The 16983-nt window shown below is 41.7% G+C and overlaps 3 protein-coding genes across 8 annotated transcripts; 1 reads left to right on the top strand and 2 right to left on the bottom strand.

The window, feature by feature from the left end:
• The first annotated feature begins 1399 nt into the window (after positions 1-1399).
• On the top strand, positions 1400-3704 carry LOC103381499 (C1q-related factor-like). Its single transcript, XM_008313878.3, has 2 exons — positions 1400-2320; positions 3391-3704. The coding sequence occupies exons 1-2, from the start codon at positions 1682-1684 to the stop codon at positions 3568-3570; spliced, it is 819 nt and encodes a 272-aa protein (XP_008312100.1). The 5' UTR covers positions 1400-1681; the 3' UTR covers positions 3571-3704.
• Positions 3705-9430: 5726 nt separating this feature from the next.
• On the bottom strand, positions 9431-14078 carry dcakd (dephospho-CoA kinase domain containing). Its single transcript, XM_008313877.3, has 5 exons — positions 13774-14078; positions 12671-12782; positions 12117-12320; positions 11404-11491; positions 9431-11030 (listed from the first exon to the last, which is right to left on the bottom strand). The coding sequence occupies exons 2-5, from the start codon at positions 12780-12782 to the stop codon at positions 10745-10747; spliced, it is 690 nt and encodes a 229-aa protein (XP_008312099.1). The 5' UTR covers positions 13774-14078; the 3' UTR covers positions 9431-10744.
• An 81-nt stretch (positions 14079-14159) lies between these two features.
• Positions 14160-16983, bottom strand: pus3 (pseudouridylate synthase 3). 6 transcript variants are annotated; one of them, XM_008313874.2, is made up of 7 exons: positions 16960-16983; positions 15831-16257; positions 15473-15750; positions 15217-15400; positions 14982-15091; positions 14708-14880; positions 14160-14609 (listed from the first exon to the last, which is right to left on the bottom strand). In XM_008313874.2, exons 2-7 carry the CDS (start codon positions 16251-16253, stop codon positions 14338-14340), a joined length of 1440 nt encoding a protein of 479 aa, XP_008312096.1. In that variant the 5' UTR covers positions 16254-16257; positions 16960-16983; the 3' UTR covers positions 14160-14337. The 6 variants fall into 6 exon arrangements, with proteins under 6 accessions (XP_008312096.1, XP_016890307.1, XP_024913521.1 ...); XM_017034818.2 differs by having other exon boundaries at positions 15831-16254; positions 16960-16977; XM_025057753.1 differs by lacking the exon at positions 16960-16983 and adding an exon at positions 16724-16940.

Raw genomic sequence — 16983 nt, 5'->3', positions numbered from 1 at the left:
AATAAAATTGCACAACCTCACTCCACTACCTGTATGGACTCCCTTGAGGTCCTGAACCCCCTGTTGAAGACCTTCAACATACTATTTTTTAAGTAAATTTATGCAAAAAAAAAAAGAAAAGAAAAAGTATTGCCCCCTTGGCTCTAGACCAGCTGCTGTTTGTTTGACGTTTGTTCCAATTGCAATAAATTTCAATAAGTTTCTGCGTTGGCCTTCAGCGCAACAATGACTCAGAGTCATGAATTAAACAAACACCAAGATGCTGTGTTGAGTAGGTTAATGTAGAGGTGCCAATCTGATTGCAGTTGTTAACAAGAATTACAAATTACTCAACATATTGTGTGCAGTTCGACGTGCGTTCCGTAACAACTGGGCTAATAGCTGTGGCAAATGAGTAAGTAGGAACCCCCGCAGGGATGTGTGAATAAATAGTTAAGCAGGCTGTTGAAACACACTGTGTGTACTGACAGATAACAATACTTCAGTCCCAGGACTAAATATATTTTGTGTTACCCATTCAATCTTTAACACAATTACTGTGGTAAATATGGTAATTCTTGTCTGGTTGTTTTATATTTCACTAACTTAAATAAGTCTATTGCTACTTGTTATGCAACATGTGGACATGTCTCTGTCTACATTTACATATTTTATTAGACCATCTGTTATTGCTCCAGGGCTGCTGCAGGTGATGGTTTTTTTTATCAGTGCCTTTACCTAAGCGTTACGTTAAACATACAGGTGCAAATCCCGATAACTTTACTGGGAGAATGTCAGGTTGTAGATTTCTGTACAGTCTTTCAAGGCAGATTGTTGATGCTTTAATTTAAAACAGGAACGTTTTCATCCCTACGGCAGGTTGGTAATGACTAACTGATTAAATATCTCTATTTAAGGCCAAACATGAAGTAAGTTTTTACATACACTTTATGAGCTACATATTTAAAAAAACTGTAAAAGACAAAAAGAAAAAACTGAGAAGTAGACTGTCTTCTCAATGCTAGCTATAGCAAAAAGTATGGGGTACAAGACTGACTTCATCAAATTTGGCTTTTTGCTTTTTTTTTAACTGCACATGGAATTGGTTTATAATTGAATTGAAATTATTAAAAAAAAACTGAAAATTAACAATTGACATCTGGAATGTTTACATTTGTTGAAAAATCAAAAATCCAGTGATTTCATTGTCCTCTGTCCCAGTCCACCTTTTCATGTGTTTACATAGGAAGTTGTTTTGCCTTAACAAGGACTGTTGCTCATTCTCCTCCCCTCACTTCTTGCCTCCCTCCCTCTCTCTCTCTCTCTCTCTCTCTCTCTCTCTCTTTCTCTCTCCCTCCCTTTCTGTTAAGCCATCTTACTTTCTCTCCTCCTCTTCACTTACCCTCTCCTTCCACTCTCTCTCACTCCCCCTCTTCCCTCTTAACCACTCAGGTCCCCTGCTCCACTCCCTCTCTCTTTCTCTCACCCAGCTCTGTCACTCACTCACTCTCTCGCACACTCTTACTTGCTCTCCTGGGCAGCGTCTCCATCATCTCAGATAGTCATCGACGCCGTGTTTTGCCAGGTGGACGCACTCCTCGCAGTCACCATTTCTACTCCAGGGAACTCCACGCTGGCAGCGCAGCCCCTTCCACGGCTGAGCATCGGGCGGAAGACCCTGGTGGCAGCTGCTGTGGGGGTCATGCTGGTCCTGGTCCTGGTGGTCCTCATCCCTGTGCTGGTGAACTCCGTTGGCACAGATGACGGCTCTAGCCACTACGAGATGCTGGGCGCCTGCCGCATGGTGTGCGACCCCTTCTCGGCCACAGGAACGATGAGCCCCGGCGTGCATGTGGGCCCCAGCACGGCGACCTCAAGTCTACAGGTGGAAGACGAGGCGGATCTGAGGGACCCCAGCATCGGACCACCGCTGCCGACCTACAGTGCTCAGGGGCCACAAGGCAGAGTGGGGCGTCCTGGCAAGCCTGGACCTCCGGGGCCTCCTGGAGTGCCAGGGCCACCAGGGCCAAAGGGGCCCCCAGGAGAGAGTGTGGACATAGTACGAACAGGGATATTGGGGTTAGGAGGTAAAGGGTCGGTCAGCACCACCACCTACAACACCATGCCTCGGGTGGCGTTTTATGCAGGACTACGGAACCCACAAGAAGGTTATGATATTCTGCGCTTCGATGATGTGGTGACAAATATCGGGGGTAACTATGAGGGGACAACGGGCAAGTTCACGTGCAAGATCCCTGGCACTTACTTTTTCATCTACAACGTGCTGATGAGAGGAGGCGATGGCACCAGCATGTGGGCCGACCTGATCAAGAACGGTCTGGTGGGTACAGCTTTCCTCACACACGCCAACAAAAAAGAAGTCACAAATGGTGTGAAATGATGTATGTGCAACTTATCAAGCGTTAAAAAGCAGACAGGAATTTACTCTGATCAAATTGCACAAGCAACAGTGTGACCATGCGTTCATGCGTGCAGTCATTCCGGGTCAGACTTGGTCTGGTGCTGAAGTCGAAGATACTAACAATGTCCAATTGCACGCTGTCAGATTGTGTATCTATGCATATTACACATGCACTGATGTCCGTGCTGAAGAGAGGGGAAGGAGCGAGCTGCTATCTCAACTCTGCACACATCAAGACACTGCCGCAGGCAGGGGCTACTTCAAAGCTGCTGTCCTTTTGAAATACAACAAACTTGCAACTGCAACCATGACATGTGAGAATGTGATATCAGACAGTCTATGATATCAGACAGTCTGTCAGGGTCTGGCAGACCTGGGTGTTTCAGCACCAAAACCTGCTATCTGCAGGATTCACTTTGTGATACCTCCAAAGCCCTTTAGTGATCACACTGATTAGACTGCATGTAAATCTGAGCCATGACATTTCCCTGAACTGGTGTTCAGCGTGGCTACATCACACATGATTTGTTCAGTGCACAGAACTATCTAAGTATTACGTGGCTCCGTTTTTTGCGTGTGTTTTGTGGGGACTGAAATCAACTGTCTTCCAAAATTAGGTCATTTATTCAAAAAATATATTCAAATCAACCTAAATACTTATCCTAACATGCACAATAAAAATGACCTGTGAAGTTTGTACAGACAATATAGAGGATATAAACAGCCAAAGCCTTTTCCATCCATCCTCCAATACACTGCATAACATCACAACAATGCCCTGCGATAATTCAATAAACACCTCATAAAAAATTACACTGAAATCCAACTAATGTGTCCATTAAAACCACCGTTAAGATGCTACAGGTTTTCCTTCCCACACGGAAATACAACCAACGCCTCAAAGTACTCACTTTGTTTCCGAACCTCATATCATATAGATTTTGTCATTGTCCTGTTTGTGCTTTTGTGTTGGTGTTGGTGTGTCACAGGTCAGGGCCAGCGCCATCGCCCAAGACCAGGACCAGAGTTACGACTATGCCGGCAACAGTGTCATCCTTCACCTGGACGCTGGTGATGAGGTTTTCATTAAACTGGATGGAGGCAAAGCTCACGGGGGCAACAGCAACAAGTACAGCACCTTTTCAGGATTCATTCTCTATGCTGACTGAGGACGAGAAGAGACAGGACGTGGTCCAGTCGTCCAGGATTGAAAGGTTACAGCCAGAGGGCACTCACCACCCCCCACACCCCTGAAGCGGCGTATATAAAAAGATGGATGTAGCCATTTAGTTTTACGTAAAAACACTAACGCAACGGATAGAAGTCCTGTAAATAAATAAATAAATAAATAAATAAATAAGGCAACTTTGTTTTTATTGATTTGATTTAGGAGTTTAAAGAGTTATTTCAGTAAAACACTGAAATGTTTGTGAACACATGTGAATACCTTCAAATTAAGACTCAGGTGGCTACATCCATGTCTTATACACGACCTCTGACCCTGACCTGCACTGATCCACAGACAGTTTTGAACAGAGTCCACGGTCAGGACTAATGCAGTGTTCCAGGCTGTCGGTATTTGTGAACTTTCCCATCCACGTGTTCTTTTGTGTGCTCAATTTGTCACCATCCAGAGGAAAGTGAGCTCCGTGACGGCATCACTCTGTGTCACACTGAGGTGCCCTAACTGTTCTAACCGTGTGTGTGTGTGTGTGTGAGAGAGAGGCCTCTGTTTCACATGCAGTCTGTAAACCCAGCCACAACAACGCAGCGTCCGTAAACGTAGTGTGTGTGTGCGCGTGTTTTTGTTGCAATTACGTGTGCTTATGCTGTTTGTGTAATGGGACCGTGCACTTCAAAGACCCGGGTCGCTCGTTTTATGCAAAGTTGCGGGGAACAATGAGATAGCGATTGTTATGAAGGGCAGACAGTGTCACCAAACACGCGGCGTCTCATAACAATGTCTGAACAGCAGAGTCTGTGAAGCACATCCATTTTTTTGTGTTGTCTATTCAAATGGTGTGTCAATAATGGAAAGCATTGTATTTATTTTGAAAAATAAAATATTCTCTTTTTTTCATGCATGCGACATCTGTTTATATGTGTGTCCACAAACAGCCAACTCTCCCACAGAAGTTTAACAGAGTACGGAGGATACGACGACACATCTGTCACGCTTGTGTTTGACTTTTAATGTCAATGATTTTTCATTAAAAATGGCCTTTTTGAATTTCCTCCCTCCTCTATCTGGTTAATGTCACTTACCTCAGCTGTTTCTTGATCATCTCTTCTTATCTCTGACTAACCAGCGATAAACCTGCCTTTAATTCTGCAAATGTTACACCCAAGAGAGGCAATCAGTGGAGACATGATCAGCAGGGGAAGTAAATGCCAAATCAAACAGGGGATAATTCCATTTCACAGTCAAAGGAAACATTTGGGGGTTTTTTTACTCTTAAAAAAAGGCAAAAGTTTAATGAATCAGATACTGATCTATCGAGAAATTTTTATAAATCAATCTTTTTAAAATTAATTTTCCACCCAAATGGGTGCATATTCTTAAATATCATTTTATAATTTTTTTTAAACTTTGACATGTCAAGGTGTACGGACCTTCTCACAGAGTCTGCTGGGATTAAACGTCAACGTCCATGGATTAAATAAATTCATTTGACTCCTCCCAATGTCTCAACAGATGCAGATGGGACTAGGATTAAATGGAAGTTCTGAAGTGATTGTAAGGAATGTGGTTCCTGTCTCTTTATGTCAGTCTGTGGTCAACAGTCTACAATCCTCGATTATAGGATAACAATTATAACAATATACAAATAGTCTGAACCAAAGCGGCACTTTTTTATTCATCATTATAATATAATATAATTATTTACGGGGGCCAAATGCGGCCCGCCAAGCCGTCTTGTGTGGCCCCGCGGGATCTTAAAAAGTATTTACTAAAGTCCATGCAGCAGGGTTCCTTAACCTCTATTCTGTTTGTGTCAGAGTTTGAATGACTTATTATTTAAAAATATTGAGAGATTATCTTTAAATAAATAAAGTAAATGGTACCAAATGACCTATGGACTGGTAATGGTCTGCAGATCGGAGGTTGGGGACCCCTGATCTATACATTCTTCCATTTACAACTGGCCCAGGAACTGTATTGCTGATGTGGACCCCTGGTGACCCATTGACAGGTCAGCCTTTAGATGAAAATGGTCTTAAAATAAAAGAACAAAAAAGGTCCTTATTTAGAGAACATCTTCTCTACCAACTGCCCACCAGCAGCCAGTACAGAACAAAAGACTGAGAAGTTTTAAGATGCAGTTCTGGAACAAGTTGTTACTGTAGTTGTTCTTTGTACTTAAGCTCATCCCCAGAGAAGAGAATTCCTGCAGACACAATTAAGACTGACGCTCCGTGCAGCAGAGGTCAGCCGTGCTCGGGGAGGAAGTACGCCAGCACAGACTGTTTCCTCCTCGCAGGATGTATGAGCACAGTGTCAAATTAGAGACTTCATGTCACAGTGTCAAAGGCAAACGCCCTCAGAGTGCGGGACCGAGGCCCAGGGCCTGCCGCGTTCACAGTTGTTTTCTTAGAGTTCTCACAAGAAACTCTTGTTGTATGTGATGTTGAACAGGGCACAAAGACTAAACCAGAACCCAGTGAGAAGTCTTCTCAGGAGGATCTTCTGAAGCTGTGCACGATGCTTCTAGGTATTTATTTTCCCCTGACGTTGATTTGTCTTTCAGGCTGATCATTTCAAGTCCTTTAACTCACGCTGCATCCCGACGTTTGAAAAGAGGGATTTGAAACACGATGTCTCAATTGCAGACTCGTCCTAATTAAGTATGTCCAGTGAACCTGAGGAAATTTTGATTCACTCCCACTCACTCCCTATCAGTACACTACGCTTGGCATTTGCAGCGGCCAACTGGCGAGGCAGCGGGCTTATCAGGCAGCTGCAGAACGCGCGTGCAGGCTGGCGGGTCGGTGTGTGAGTGTTTCGGTCAGCGTGCGTGGGTCAGTGTGCCTGTCGAGCATGTGTGTCAGAGACAGGAGAATGCTAGGTATTAAAAGAGCACCTCCCCCCCCAAAACTGTCTGAAGTGACGTTAATGAACCCTTGGTGTTGTTATCTTCGGCATCGCCACTTAACTCACCGGGGGAGATCCAAATTAGGCGTAGATGCTTTAACTGTGGAGCTCAATTGCCCGTTTCGCTCACAAACGCTTCCTCTCACTAAATATAAAGACACCTGCACGCTCTTACATGCTTCATGTGTTTTAGTGGGGAGAGCTCACACCTAAAAAGGACACCATGCACCGAGATGAATAAAGGTAATAACCATCCTCAAAGTTCGCACCTTTTAGAAAAATGTGCACTTTCCATTTTTTAAATCTCAGAAATATATATATGTCTTAGAGTATTAGATATTTGTTATTATTATTAATTCATATTTATGAAATAATAATAATTTTACAAAAGAATATCCTGAACATTTTATTTTCAAAATCCATCAAGTGGGCCAGATTGAACACTGTAGCGTGCCAGTTTTGGCCCGTGGGCCGTATGTTTGACATCCCTGCTGTACAGCATACAGTATAATGGAAATCAAAGCATGACTCAAGATATTTTAAAGACACAGATCAAACACTTCCTGTATGTCAAGATACGGTAATAAAATATAAAAACATCCAAATCCAATTGGTTTTTGATTACTGTCAGACTTTGAAGCCTTGTGGATGTGTTTGTGGTCAGAATCACAGAATACTGTGTACAGTGCTTCTCCCACTTCATTCCTCATCATCATGCCTGACCAGGGAACTGTCCAGTGTGTCAGTGACTCAGTATTAATGGCCTTGTTCCCTCATGGTCCTGACAGAGTTGGGGCTAACGCACAGGGACAGGTTGAGTCATGTGGCTGTGGAAGGCTTCGCCGGCGTACTGCCTGTCTCTTCACCTCATCGCAGTCTCGCAGATGCAGCCTGACAACAGTCTACAGAGGCGCTGCGAGTGAGATCGCCACGGTCCCTGCAGTTCCCACTGGTGTTGGGGCTGCCTGGGTAAACACAACACAGTACTTCTGACCTAAAAACAAATTAACTGTGTCCAGGGTGCAGAGCCCTTCACCTAATGGAATCAACTTCCTAATCTTTTACATACAAGCTAAAAAAATCAAGTTTGGGAAATTATCTACACAATCACCGCTGTTAAGCTTTGCGACAATTAAATGTTAAAAAGTACTTGGAGGTATTTTGGGTCCGCAGCCATTTATCCTCTCCGCTTGTGCCCAAACTCTTACCTTCACTGTGGGCAGAAGGCAGGGGGGATGATGACGGGAAACCATTTAGACAAGAGATTCCAAAATATTGACAAACCGCGGTGCCTCGGGCTGAACTCTCTGAACATGAGGGTGAAATTATATTAGTCCTTACCCCCCTGCCATCAGAAAATGATCTGCCTCTCTCCTGGAGAGCAGCCACAGCACATGATAAAGCAGCGGGCGGCCTGTGTCTGCATCCGTGCACTTCTACAAAGTGTAACAAGGCAACTTACGACTTTCACCTTTAAGCTTGACACCGCGAGAATTAAACCCACTTTATATTCAGAGAGAGCCTCTGCCACCCTTTTGTGCCTGGAGCGTTCACACTTTCTGGTACAGATATAGTTTCCTCCAGTGCTGTGCATCTGGCCTCTGTCTGCGCCCGAGTGGAAAACACACTTGAAAATCTCTGCTGAACAGTTGGCTGGTCAGAAGAGCACGTTAGTGCCTGGACGGCTGCAGAGCATTTTTAAAATCAAGCAGCCTTAGCAATAAATAAAACGCTCCTCTGTACGCATCACGTGCATGGTCGTCCGGTACGGACTGTTGTGCGAGCGGTTGCGTTGTGTTTGCGGCTGTGAATTTGCATGACCAAATATGCAGCCCATGCTCCGCTGACCTCCACCCACCACTGCCCCAGTCAGTTTACATTAGTCCCACAGCTGCTTGATGTAAACTCAGAGAAGTCCAGTGGAGGCTGAAGATGGAGGGACTAAGTGAGCCACACAGCCCTAAGTGCTGATGTCACCGCTCGGCGCCTGTGGGCTGGAGTTTCCATGCCTGAGCTCCAGTGTGAACGAGAGCAAGGACATCAGAACTCACTGCTGTACACCGGCTCATTATCTTCAACTGTGGTCTCGTCACCGACAGCCTTCTGTAGGCGCTACTGGCCCATGGTCCTGGCTTCTTATCTGACGAAATAATCGACCGGTTTCTTTCATAAATCTCCTCTGGTCCCCTGATCTTCTCATTATTAACTCTGCCCATCCTGTGGGTACTACCAAAAAGGACAGTGTTAAAAAAAAACGTTTACTCCGCCACCTTTTACTCAACCGTTCGGTCTGTGTCTCAGTTATGTCCCACAGGGCTTGAACAAATCTTTAAATATTTGATTTTACTCTTCTAAAAGTACATCGCCCCCGACTCTGTCTCTGAGTATGTCAGCTAATTCATCCTCTACTACTGGACTGTGGTAGAGCTCAGTCAATTGCAACTTATATGATGATGTAATTGTATACATGTACATATACACACACTTATATATAGAATAAATACATATATACATACATATATATATATATATATACACACACACACCGTAGTTTTTTGAAAGTCGTGCCAGCCAATAAATGCTTAATGAAGTAGAAAAAAACAAACATATTTAAGTCACTCCTGAGTATAAGTTGCACCAGTGCCCTCTAGCGGCTGTCAGTCTGAAAATAACAATCATGTAAATTCTCAGTGGTACAGGAGTAGCTGATACTGGTACACATGCCTAGAGTGCCCTCTAGGTGCTGTTAGTGTAAGAGTTGCAAACCCAGCCAAAGGATAAAAAAAGTGCAACTTATAGTATGGAAATTACAATATATATATATATATATAATCACATATGTATATACATATATATGTGCTAAGGTGTACATATATACACAACAGAAGTGTGGTATATAAACTGAACCCTCTCCAAAAACACAACAAATTAAATGATTCAAAAATGATACATAGATTTATTGATCAAAACTAAAACAGTGCAGCATCCATTTTTGAGACTTGAAGATCCAACTCTCACGTGTTGTGGAAGAACATGTCGTTCGTCCTTCTTATCTTATGAACAAACTAGTCCGGATGTCAAAAACGTATTACATATTTGAGTGCCAGGATGTGAGAAAACTCTTCCCCCTTGATACTCAAGACAAAACAGTGCTTTAGTGTCAAACTCACAATCACAGTCGTTAATCTGAAAGTTGTTCCTTTCAAAAACAGTGGCGTTGCATTAGTATATTTATGCTGAGCAGCTAACATGTCAAAGGTTACGTGTGAGTGTGTGGTGGAGAAAAAAAACAAAAGAATCTGACCTGGTTTTTTACAGTGAACAACTTCAAGTGTAAGAAAATACAGTGATACATTGTGTTGTTACCATCAAAAGTGGATTGTCAAATACATTCTGTCATTTCTACAAGGATCCGATTGTTCCTATTCAACATTTGACTGAATTTCAGATCATGTCATATAAAATTTAAAAGCCTAAAAATTAAGAGTTAATAAAATAAGAAAATAAAAGCCTTCATCTTCACTTTCACCAACATGTCTAATTAAAAACATATTTCAGATTAAAATGAGCCACAATTGGTACAATTGTCCTAATGATGGTTAACAGATATTAGTTGAAGGATGAATCAAAGGAAGATTTAAACTGTTTTCCCATACGACCTTCCGTCACTGCTGGGATCATTGCTCTACTAGCTGTGTGGCTCTGTTAAATACCTTCGCATTTTAGTGTCTCACAACCGAAAGAAATTGCACATAGAAACCCTTCACACAAAGCAAAACAAAAGTGAGGTCAACAATGTGAGGTTGTGTTTTTGCCGAGGTCAGGCTACCTGTTTCTTTCCACATGACCAAAGTGGTAAAGCCGTCTGGGACAGACTCATAATAGACCGCTCATAATAGGTCCCTGGTACTGTTAGGGCCTGGTACTAAGCAGAGGATAAGCACCATTGGTACTGAGGACTCTCCTAGCCGGGGCTGAGATTCTCTTCCCTTCATGGTGATAAAAGGTTGAATGTCTCTGTTAAAATACGTGAGCCGTGTCATGAACTAATGGTTCAGCGATTGTTGAAGCTGGCTTTACAAGCTTTACAAATCTGGTGTAGTCTGACCTCGGCTTTCCCGTAGTTCTGTTTACATCTGGGGAAAATAAAACCTTTTCCTCACTACATACAACCTGCCTGCTCATAATTTCACGTGCTCCTCAAACACACTTTTTGGACCAAACCCCCATAGTTTTGCGCTGATCCTCTGTTAGGATAAAACCACCTTGGCTGCATAGAGCAGAATTCCACTCAGACCAGCAGTGGCAGTGATGGCGATGACCCTCACTAAGAGGAAGTCCATGGAGTCCTCCAGCTTGGTGTGCAGTCGCAGGACCTGCCGGTGGGTGTCCTCGCGGCTGCCCGAGTTCTCGATGACGTGATTTGCCAGACCGCGCTTTTCGTTTAACGGCATCTGTGCAGCCACACGCTGCTCGGCCTGCTCCTGGGTCAGGCCGTCCCTCTGCATGAGGCGCGATAGCTGAGTGGCAGGGTCACTGAAACAGAGGCGACAATGGATGTTATTTCTGGAGCGGTCTTGTTAAGAAATCCAGAGGCGGTAAGAGACGCTGAGACGGCAGAGAGAGAGAAAGAGAGAGAGAGAGAGACAGAGAGAGCCAGAGTGACAGTAAAAGAGAGAACTAGAGAGTGATGAAGACAAGAGCCAGTAAATAAGAGATATATAAAACCTGGGTGTGATGTCAACGTCTGACATTTGAGTCAAAATACACGTTTCACCAAGAATGACTTTTTAATCAGGTCAAACTCAAGCACTTTTCAGTGTTTTCTAAGGTTGATATGTTTTGTTATTAACTCTCAGCTCTGATCAAATTTACTTCGGTAAAACATATGCAGTAGTGGTGCTCTTACCTGTAAACTACTACGGTGTGGTTGAGAAACTGAGTAAGACGTCGGGTTTCGAAAAGTAGAGGCACGTCCAGCACAACGTAGCGATGACCTACATAGGTGGAAAGAGGAAAGAGGAAAGTTGTCATCTGCTCATCAATCAACACCTTAAATGATGAAGTCAAAATCCATGTACAGACAGAACAGCGATGAAACATTAACAGTGTTTGAGCAAAGCTAGGACAGCCAACATATTTTTTTTTTATTGGAAGAAATCTCACAGAATGTCCTCCTTTTCCCCCCCAACACAACAGTACAGACAACAAACAGAAACAAAAAAATAACAAAAAAAGAAAAACAAATAGACTAAACAATGAATAAGGATATCATATTTTTTTAATTACCAGTAATCTAGTAAAAATACAGAACTATCAAAAAAAGAAAAAAGAACGGTGTGGACAATTTATTGTTGTATAATCTGTTATTTAAAAAAAATATGAGTCAGGAGCCACACGTTGCAGATCAAAGACAGACTAGCTCAAAAACAGCTGTGGGAATGTACTGCTATCTCATGACTCACCAGCAGCCTTCTGAAGAATTTGTCAGAGTCATTTCCTTTTAAATGTGGCTGTAAAACATCATCTGCTTCACTTGTATTTTTCAGTTCTTACCTTTTAAAAAAACAAGTCTGTTTGTGCCTCATACTGTACGTCACTATGATCCAATCCCTTCCTCACCTCTGAGAAAGTAGAAGAGGATTTCCTTCAGCATGGTTTTGTGGATCTCTGGGTGAGTGATGGAGTTGAGCAGCTTCCTCTTCTCCTCACTGGCGAAGATGAGCTGGCCCAGCTTCTGCCTGTCGATCTCCCCGTTCTCCAGCAGGATCTCCGGCCCAAAGTGGTAAACAATGCGAGTGTAGGCGCGAGTGTGTGGTTCCACAACTATAAAGGTTTTAACAAGGCCATAAAATGAGCATTTGAAATAATGAATAATGAAAAGTTACAAATTACAAACACAAAGGGCGAAAGATGAGGAGTTGTTTTACATTGTATTTTAAAAGATTCATCAACCGCCTGCTGTGTGATTACAGTCTAAACTAATAATTCATCTCATACTTGTACTTCGGGATAATTCACATTGTGCCCAGTCAGCACAGAAGGACTTTGTGAAAGCATTAATCAGCCTCCTACAGTCTTCATCTCATTATTTCTAATTCAACATTTAACTTCAACTGTTTAGAGTTGCAATAATGCTACATCTTATTGTTACACAGATTTGAAAATTCTCTTACCTTTTCTGGCCACAACATCGGCATCAATAATTGGGCAGCCGAGCTCCCGCAGCATGGAGGACACTGTGCTTTTACCTGAGGAAATCCCTCCTGTCAGCCCCACCAGGAACATCTACAGAGACGCGTGTCAGTGTGGGCCAACAAAAACAAAATGAACACAATTTAAACGGTAATGAAAAAGAGAGCTATAAATAACAACGAGGAAAAAAAATATATAGCATATACATATACACACATACATATAAAATATGTAAACAACAGCATTTGCCATGCAAGATAATAATAACAACAATAATAATAAATATAATAATATAATATATAATGTTACTTTGTGTTGAGTGTATATTAAACACGCAAACTGTTGGTAAATGTTCAGCTGTCAGACTTGTGAAGTAAATACAGGTTTTACAACACGCCCTCTGCTGTGAAGATATTGTATTACAAGAATTCCACAAAAGAATCCCTAAAAACAACTGAATACATTTTCCAATGCTGAATACACGGAAAAATAATAAACAATAATAAAAATGGAGGTGTATAATAAATACAGCTCTATCACGCTATAAAGGTATGTATTAAAATGTTACTTGGCTTTGAAAAATTGGGAAAAACAATCTTTGAAAATAAAGTTCACTTCACATTCAACTTTAAAGTGTATAGAATATATATATTGTATTTAAAAGTTAAAATAGAGGATAAAATGTTATCTAAATTTGATCATTTCTGCTCAAGCGTGTTCCCACTAAATCAGACAGATTTCTATTTTGCTGAGAAATCTTTACTCAACCCTAGTCAGGGTAGCAACGTTATGTAACCTGCATTGTTCAACTACTTATAAGACTATAAATTTATTAAAACAAGAACACCATTATTCTCCCAACAACACGCAAACGTTTAAGTTACAACAGCAACTACAAGTGTGTATATATTTGTATATACTAATATTAGATGATCACTTGGATTCCCTTGTTTGGTTGTTAAAATGAAGGGATCAAGCAAGTGTACTTGTGCATTCTCCATTTAAAATAGTAAAATACTGCATTTAATTCTTGCACTAAAGTGATCGATACGTTTATAAACAAATTTAAAAAAAAAATGCAGACCTTGTTTCTTTGGAAGTGTCCTTAAATCAGCTGGTTACACAGAAGAGGAACCCGTGTGGAGCCCCAGAGCTGCAGCCAATGCTAACAGGCTAAAGTTAGCACTAGTTCTATTTACGTCGAAACGACTACAAACACGAAAACAAACATGGCCGTACCTACTGCATTATCATTTCTTACAAACTTGCAGTCGCGCTATCTAAAATAATATTTATATAAAATAATAAGAGTCGTTTCCGCAAATAATGTCACAAACCCTTAAGATTGTTCTCTCAGCTGACTGCTAACTACTTAGCCTCTAGGTTTGACAGGCGTTCCCTGAAATATCTTCCCACCTCACTTGCTATCTGACGTTGGTTCCGTCAGCCTCCTCATTAAGCAGATAAAACCATTGTTGAAAAAGTGTTTATTTTACAGCAAACGAAACACTTGTGCATTATCTTGTATTTTCCCCACTAGTCAGTGAAATAAAAACTTAGATTGGCGTTGTGTCATGTACGACTTTAGAAGATTTAAAGAAAAAAGCAGAACTCAAAAATAGTTTGGCAAGTCTCTAAAATTAAAACGTTAGTCTTCTGCTTTCTCTTCTGTCTTTGCCTTGGAGAAGTTTTCATCTGAAGAGATTGTTGGGTTGGGGGAATTGTGGGAATGTTTGGATCGTTTTCCTCTGTGGATCATTTCACCTCCATTCTGACTTTCCTCTCGCTCTAATCTGCCTCTTTTAACAAAGTGATCAATCCTGGATTCCAGACTCTCACAGAATGGACGCTGCAGCAACGGTCGGTAATTCTTGCAGCGGCTGCCTTCTACCAGCAAGCACTGACCAGTGGACGTAGCACCTGGTAAATAAAAAGCACATAAAAAGTTAGCTTAAGTTTGCAAGTGTTTTTGCTTGAAAAGAAACAAAAAGTATATGAAGATTTATAATCCCTCTTACCTTTGGCTTCTAAAGCTGTGATCATTCCAAGGAGGAGATGAGATTTGACTGCAGACTGCGTCCAGTGTTGCTGCAGTGTAACCAGAATGTAGTTCACCTCCTCTGGTTCCTGTTTCCAAGTCAAACCATCAAAGTGGCAGTCGTAGAGGATCAGAGGGAAGTCAACGGCCATGCTTAAAACATAAGTAAAAATTAGGTTGAGTTTTGTTGCTGACTGCAAAGATGTGAAATTCATTTATAACAATTCACAGGGAGATGTCTTCAGTTACTTTACCTGTACTGAGGCTTCCTTGGGTTAGTCTGTACATCCAGAAGCTGATCAATGATCTCTGGGGATTCCAGTTTCTGCCCTATCAGAAGAAGGACAGCCATCATGCATCGTACCTGTGGTTTAATACAAAAAAAACAAAACAAAAAAAACAACAACAATAAGGTTAGGTATTTAAAAAACCTAAATACAACACAAACAAATGTCTCATAATACCTGGTGGTATACATAAATTAAATACCTGGTGATAAAGGAAGGCTAATCCTTTGATTTCAAATATAAAAAGATCATGTGACTCTGATGTGGAGGTTTGTGTAGACCATGCAGGTTGGATGGACACTGACAGGATGGTCCTCTCAAACTGAAGAACTCCATTACCGACATCCATTTTGCAGAGGTTTCGAAAGTCATGAGTACCCTCGTATCTGTAAGCCACCGATAAGTCTTAAGTCAGTTTCCCACATGACACCAAGTTATAAAAGTGTGTATTTTGGTACCTTTTTGCAGCATCTGCCATCAGTTTCACATCCAAAGATCCTCGAGGGAAGTAGTAGCGGTATGTGCGGGACTGACAATCGAAGCGTGCACTAAAATCCTGTGCCACTGGTGCCCAGTCCAAGATTCTGATATCGTGGGGAAGGACTCTATTCAGCATCTTGACGTATGGAAACTCTGAGACGACGGCTTTATTTTTAATGTTTACATCCACATTTTCAGGAAGTGTGATACCCAGTCCTTTACTAAACTGATTAGACCTTAAATCAATACTGATGACCTGTAAAGAGAAATAAACACATGTATCAGAGTAGATTCTTTGTCATATGTGAAGCAGACTGCTTGTTTTGGTGAACATACTTGGGAAAAAGCGCTGACTCCTTTATCAGTGCGACCACACCGGTGATAATTAGAACTCTGTCGGCTTTGGATCAGTCGAGTTTTTTGCAAAGCTTCAAACAATCTTGCCTCCACTGTATTTTCTGTGTTCTCCTGAACTGCAAACCCCTGGTAGTTCCACCCCAGGTAAGCCAACCGCAGAGCCACATGGCGACGAGGGTATGCCGAGAAGTCTAAAGGACGATCCTTGTTTACTTTCTTACCCTTCTTCTTGCTGCTAGTGGTGCCATTCTCTTCAGGACTGCAATCTGTGTTGTCACGAGAAGATGAACTGGATGTGACGTCCATGACCTCCCCAGCTCTAGTCTTCTCCCTCAGCTGAGACTTGAGCTTCTCCACCTCTGCCTCTAGCTCATTTATCCTGTCTGTCAGGACGTCTGCCATGCTGCTGAATTTTAACATCAGTTTACTAAATTATAAAAACATTACACACACTCTACGCAAATCGTTCTCTTATTAACACAGTAAAAACCAGTATAACATCTGCTAAACGTGACTTTCAAATGCATCGCTGGTATTTAATTTACTTTAGCGCAAATAAAAGTAAACACGTGGAAAAAAGGAAAGGAAAGAAACAAATATTCACCCGAAGTTTCTCAGTCGCTAAAGAGTCCAACTTCCACTTGATTCTATTTACAACGACCGCGTGTGTCTATATCCGGTTTGTTTAAGGCGGACTAATTTCAACAACGGACACACTTCCTGTTTCTGAGACCGAGTCTACAGCTTAAAAAGAATATAATAATAATATGTATGTTTTATATTACAACGATAGTTTTTAAATTTTGTTTTCTCTCGGGTTCTAACATTTTATCATCGTTCTCCTTTTAAAATTACAGAAAAGACCCAAGTACCTTCCACAGTCCAGCATAGGCTGGCAAAGGCTTTTGCTTCCTCCCCTTGCTCTTAACTTTGATAATAGTTGCAGTAATCTTAATTTAGTGATGGAACCATTAGATATCAGTTTGGTTTAATCATTTATCCATTTTCCAAATTTATAATAAACTATTTAAAGCAGTTAACGCTAACTCCAAGCCAAAAAAGAAGCATCAAATAGAATGGCTCATTGCAGCGAGATTTCCCACTAGACCTTGGTGTGTATTTTTGTCTTGTC

The sequence above is a fragment of the Cynoglossus semilaevis genome, chromosome 8 (assembly GCF_000523025.1).
Source record: "Cynoglossus semilaevis isolate Cse_v1.0 chromosome 8, Cse_v1.0, whole genome shotgun sequence".
NCBI classification, from domain to species: domain Eukaryota; kingdom Metazoa; phylum Chordata; class Actinopteri; order Pleuronectiformes; family Cynoglossidae; genus Cynoglossus; species Cynoglossus semilaevis.
This window is presented reverse-complemented; position numbering and strand designations above follow the sequence as displayed.

Excerpts from the sequence above, each read along its gene's own strand:
- LOC103381499 (XM_008313878.3), top strand. The coding sequence starts at position 1,682 with ATGCTGGTCCTGGTCCTGGTGGTCCTCATCCCTGTGCTGGTGAACTCC. Across the intron at positions 2,321-3,390 it reads ACCTGATCAAGAACGGTCTG|GTCAGGGCCAGCGCCATCGC; the intron begins GTGGGTACAGCT and ends GGTGTGTCACAG.
- dcakd (XM_008313877.3), bottom strand. The coding sequence starts at position 12,782 with ATGTTCCTGGTGGGGCTGACAGGAGGGATTTCCTCAGGTAAAAGCACA. Across the intron at positions 12,321-12,670 it reads CGATGTTGTGGCCAGAAAAG|TTGTGGAACCACACACTCGC; the intron begins GTAAGAGAATTT and ends AAACCTTTATAG. Across the intron at positions 11,031-11,403 it reads CACACCGTAGTAGTTTACAG|TGACCCTGCCACTCAGCTAT; the intron begins GTAAGAGCACCA and ends CCTCTGTTTCAG.
- pus3 (XM_025057753.1), bottom strand. Across the intron at positions 15,401-15,472 it reads ATGGCAGATGCTGCAAAAAG|ATACGAGGGTACTCATGACT; the intron begins GTACCAAAATAC and ends GGTGGCTTACAG. Across the intron at positions 14,881-14,981 it reads CCAAGGAAGCCTCAGTACAG|CATGGCCGTTGACTTCCCTC; the intron begins GTAAAGTAACTG and ends TTATGTTTTAAG.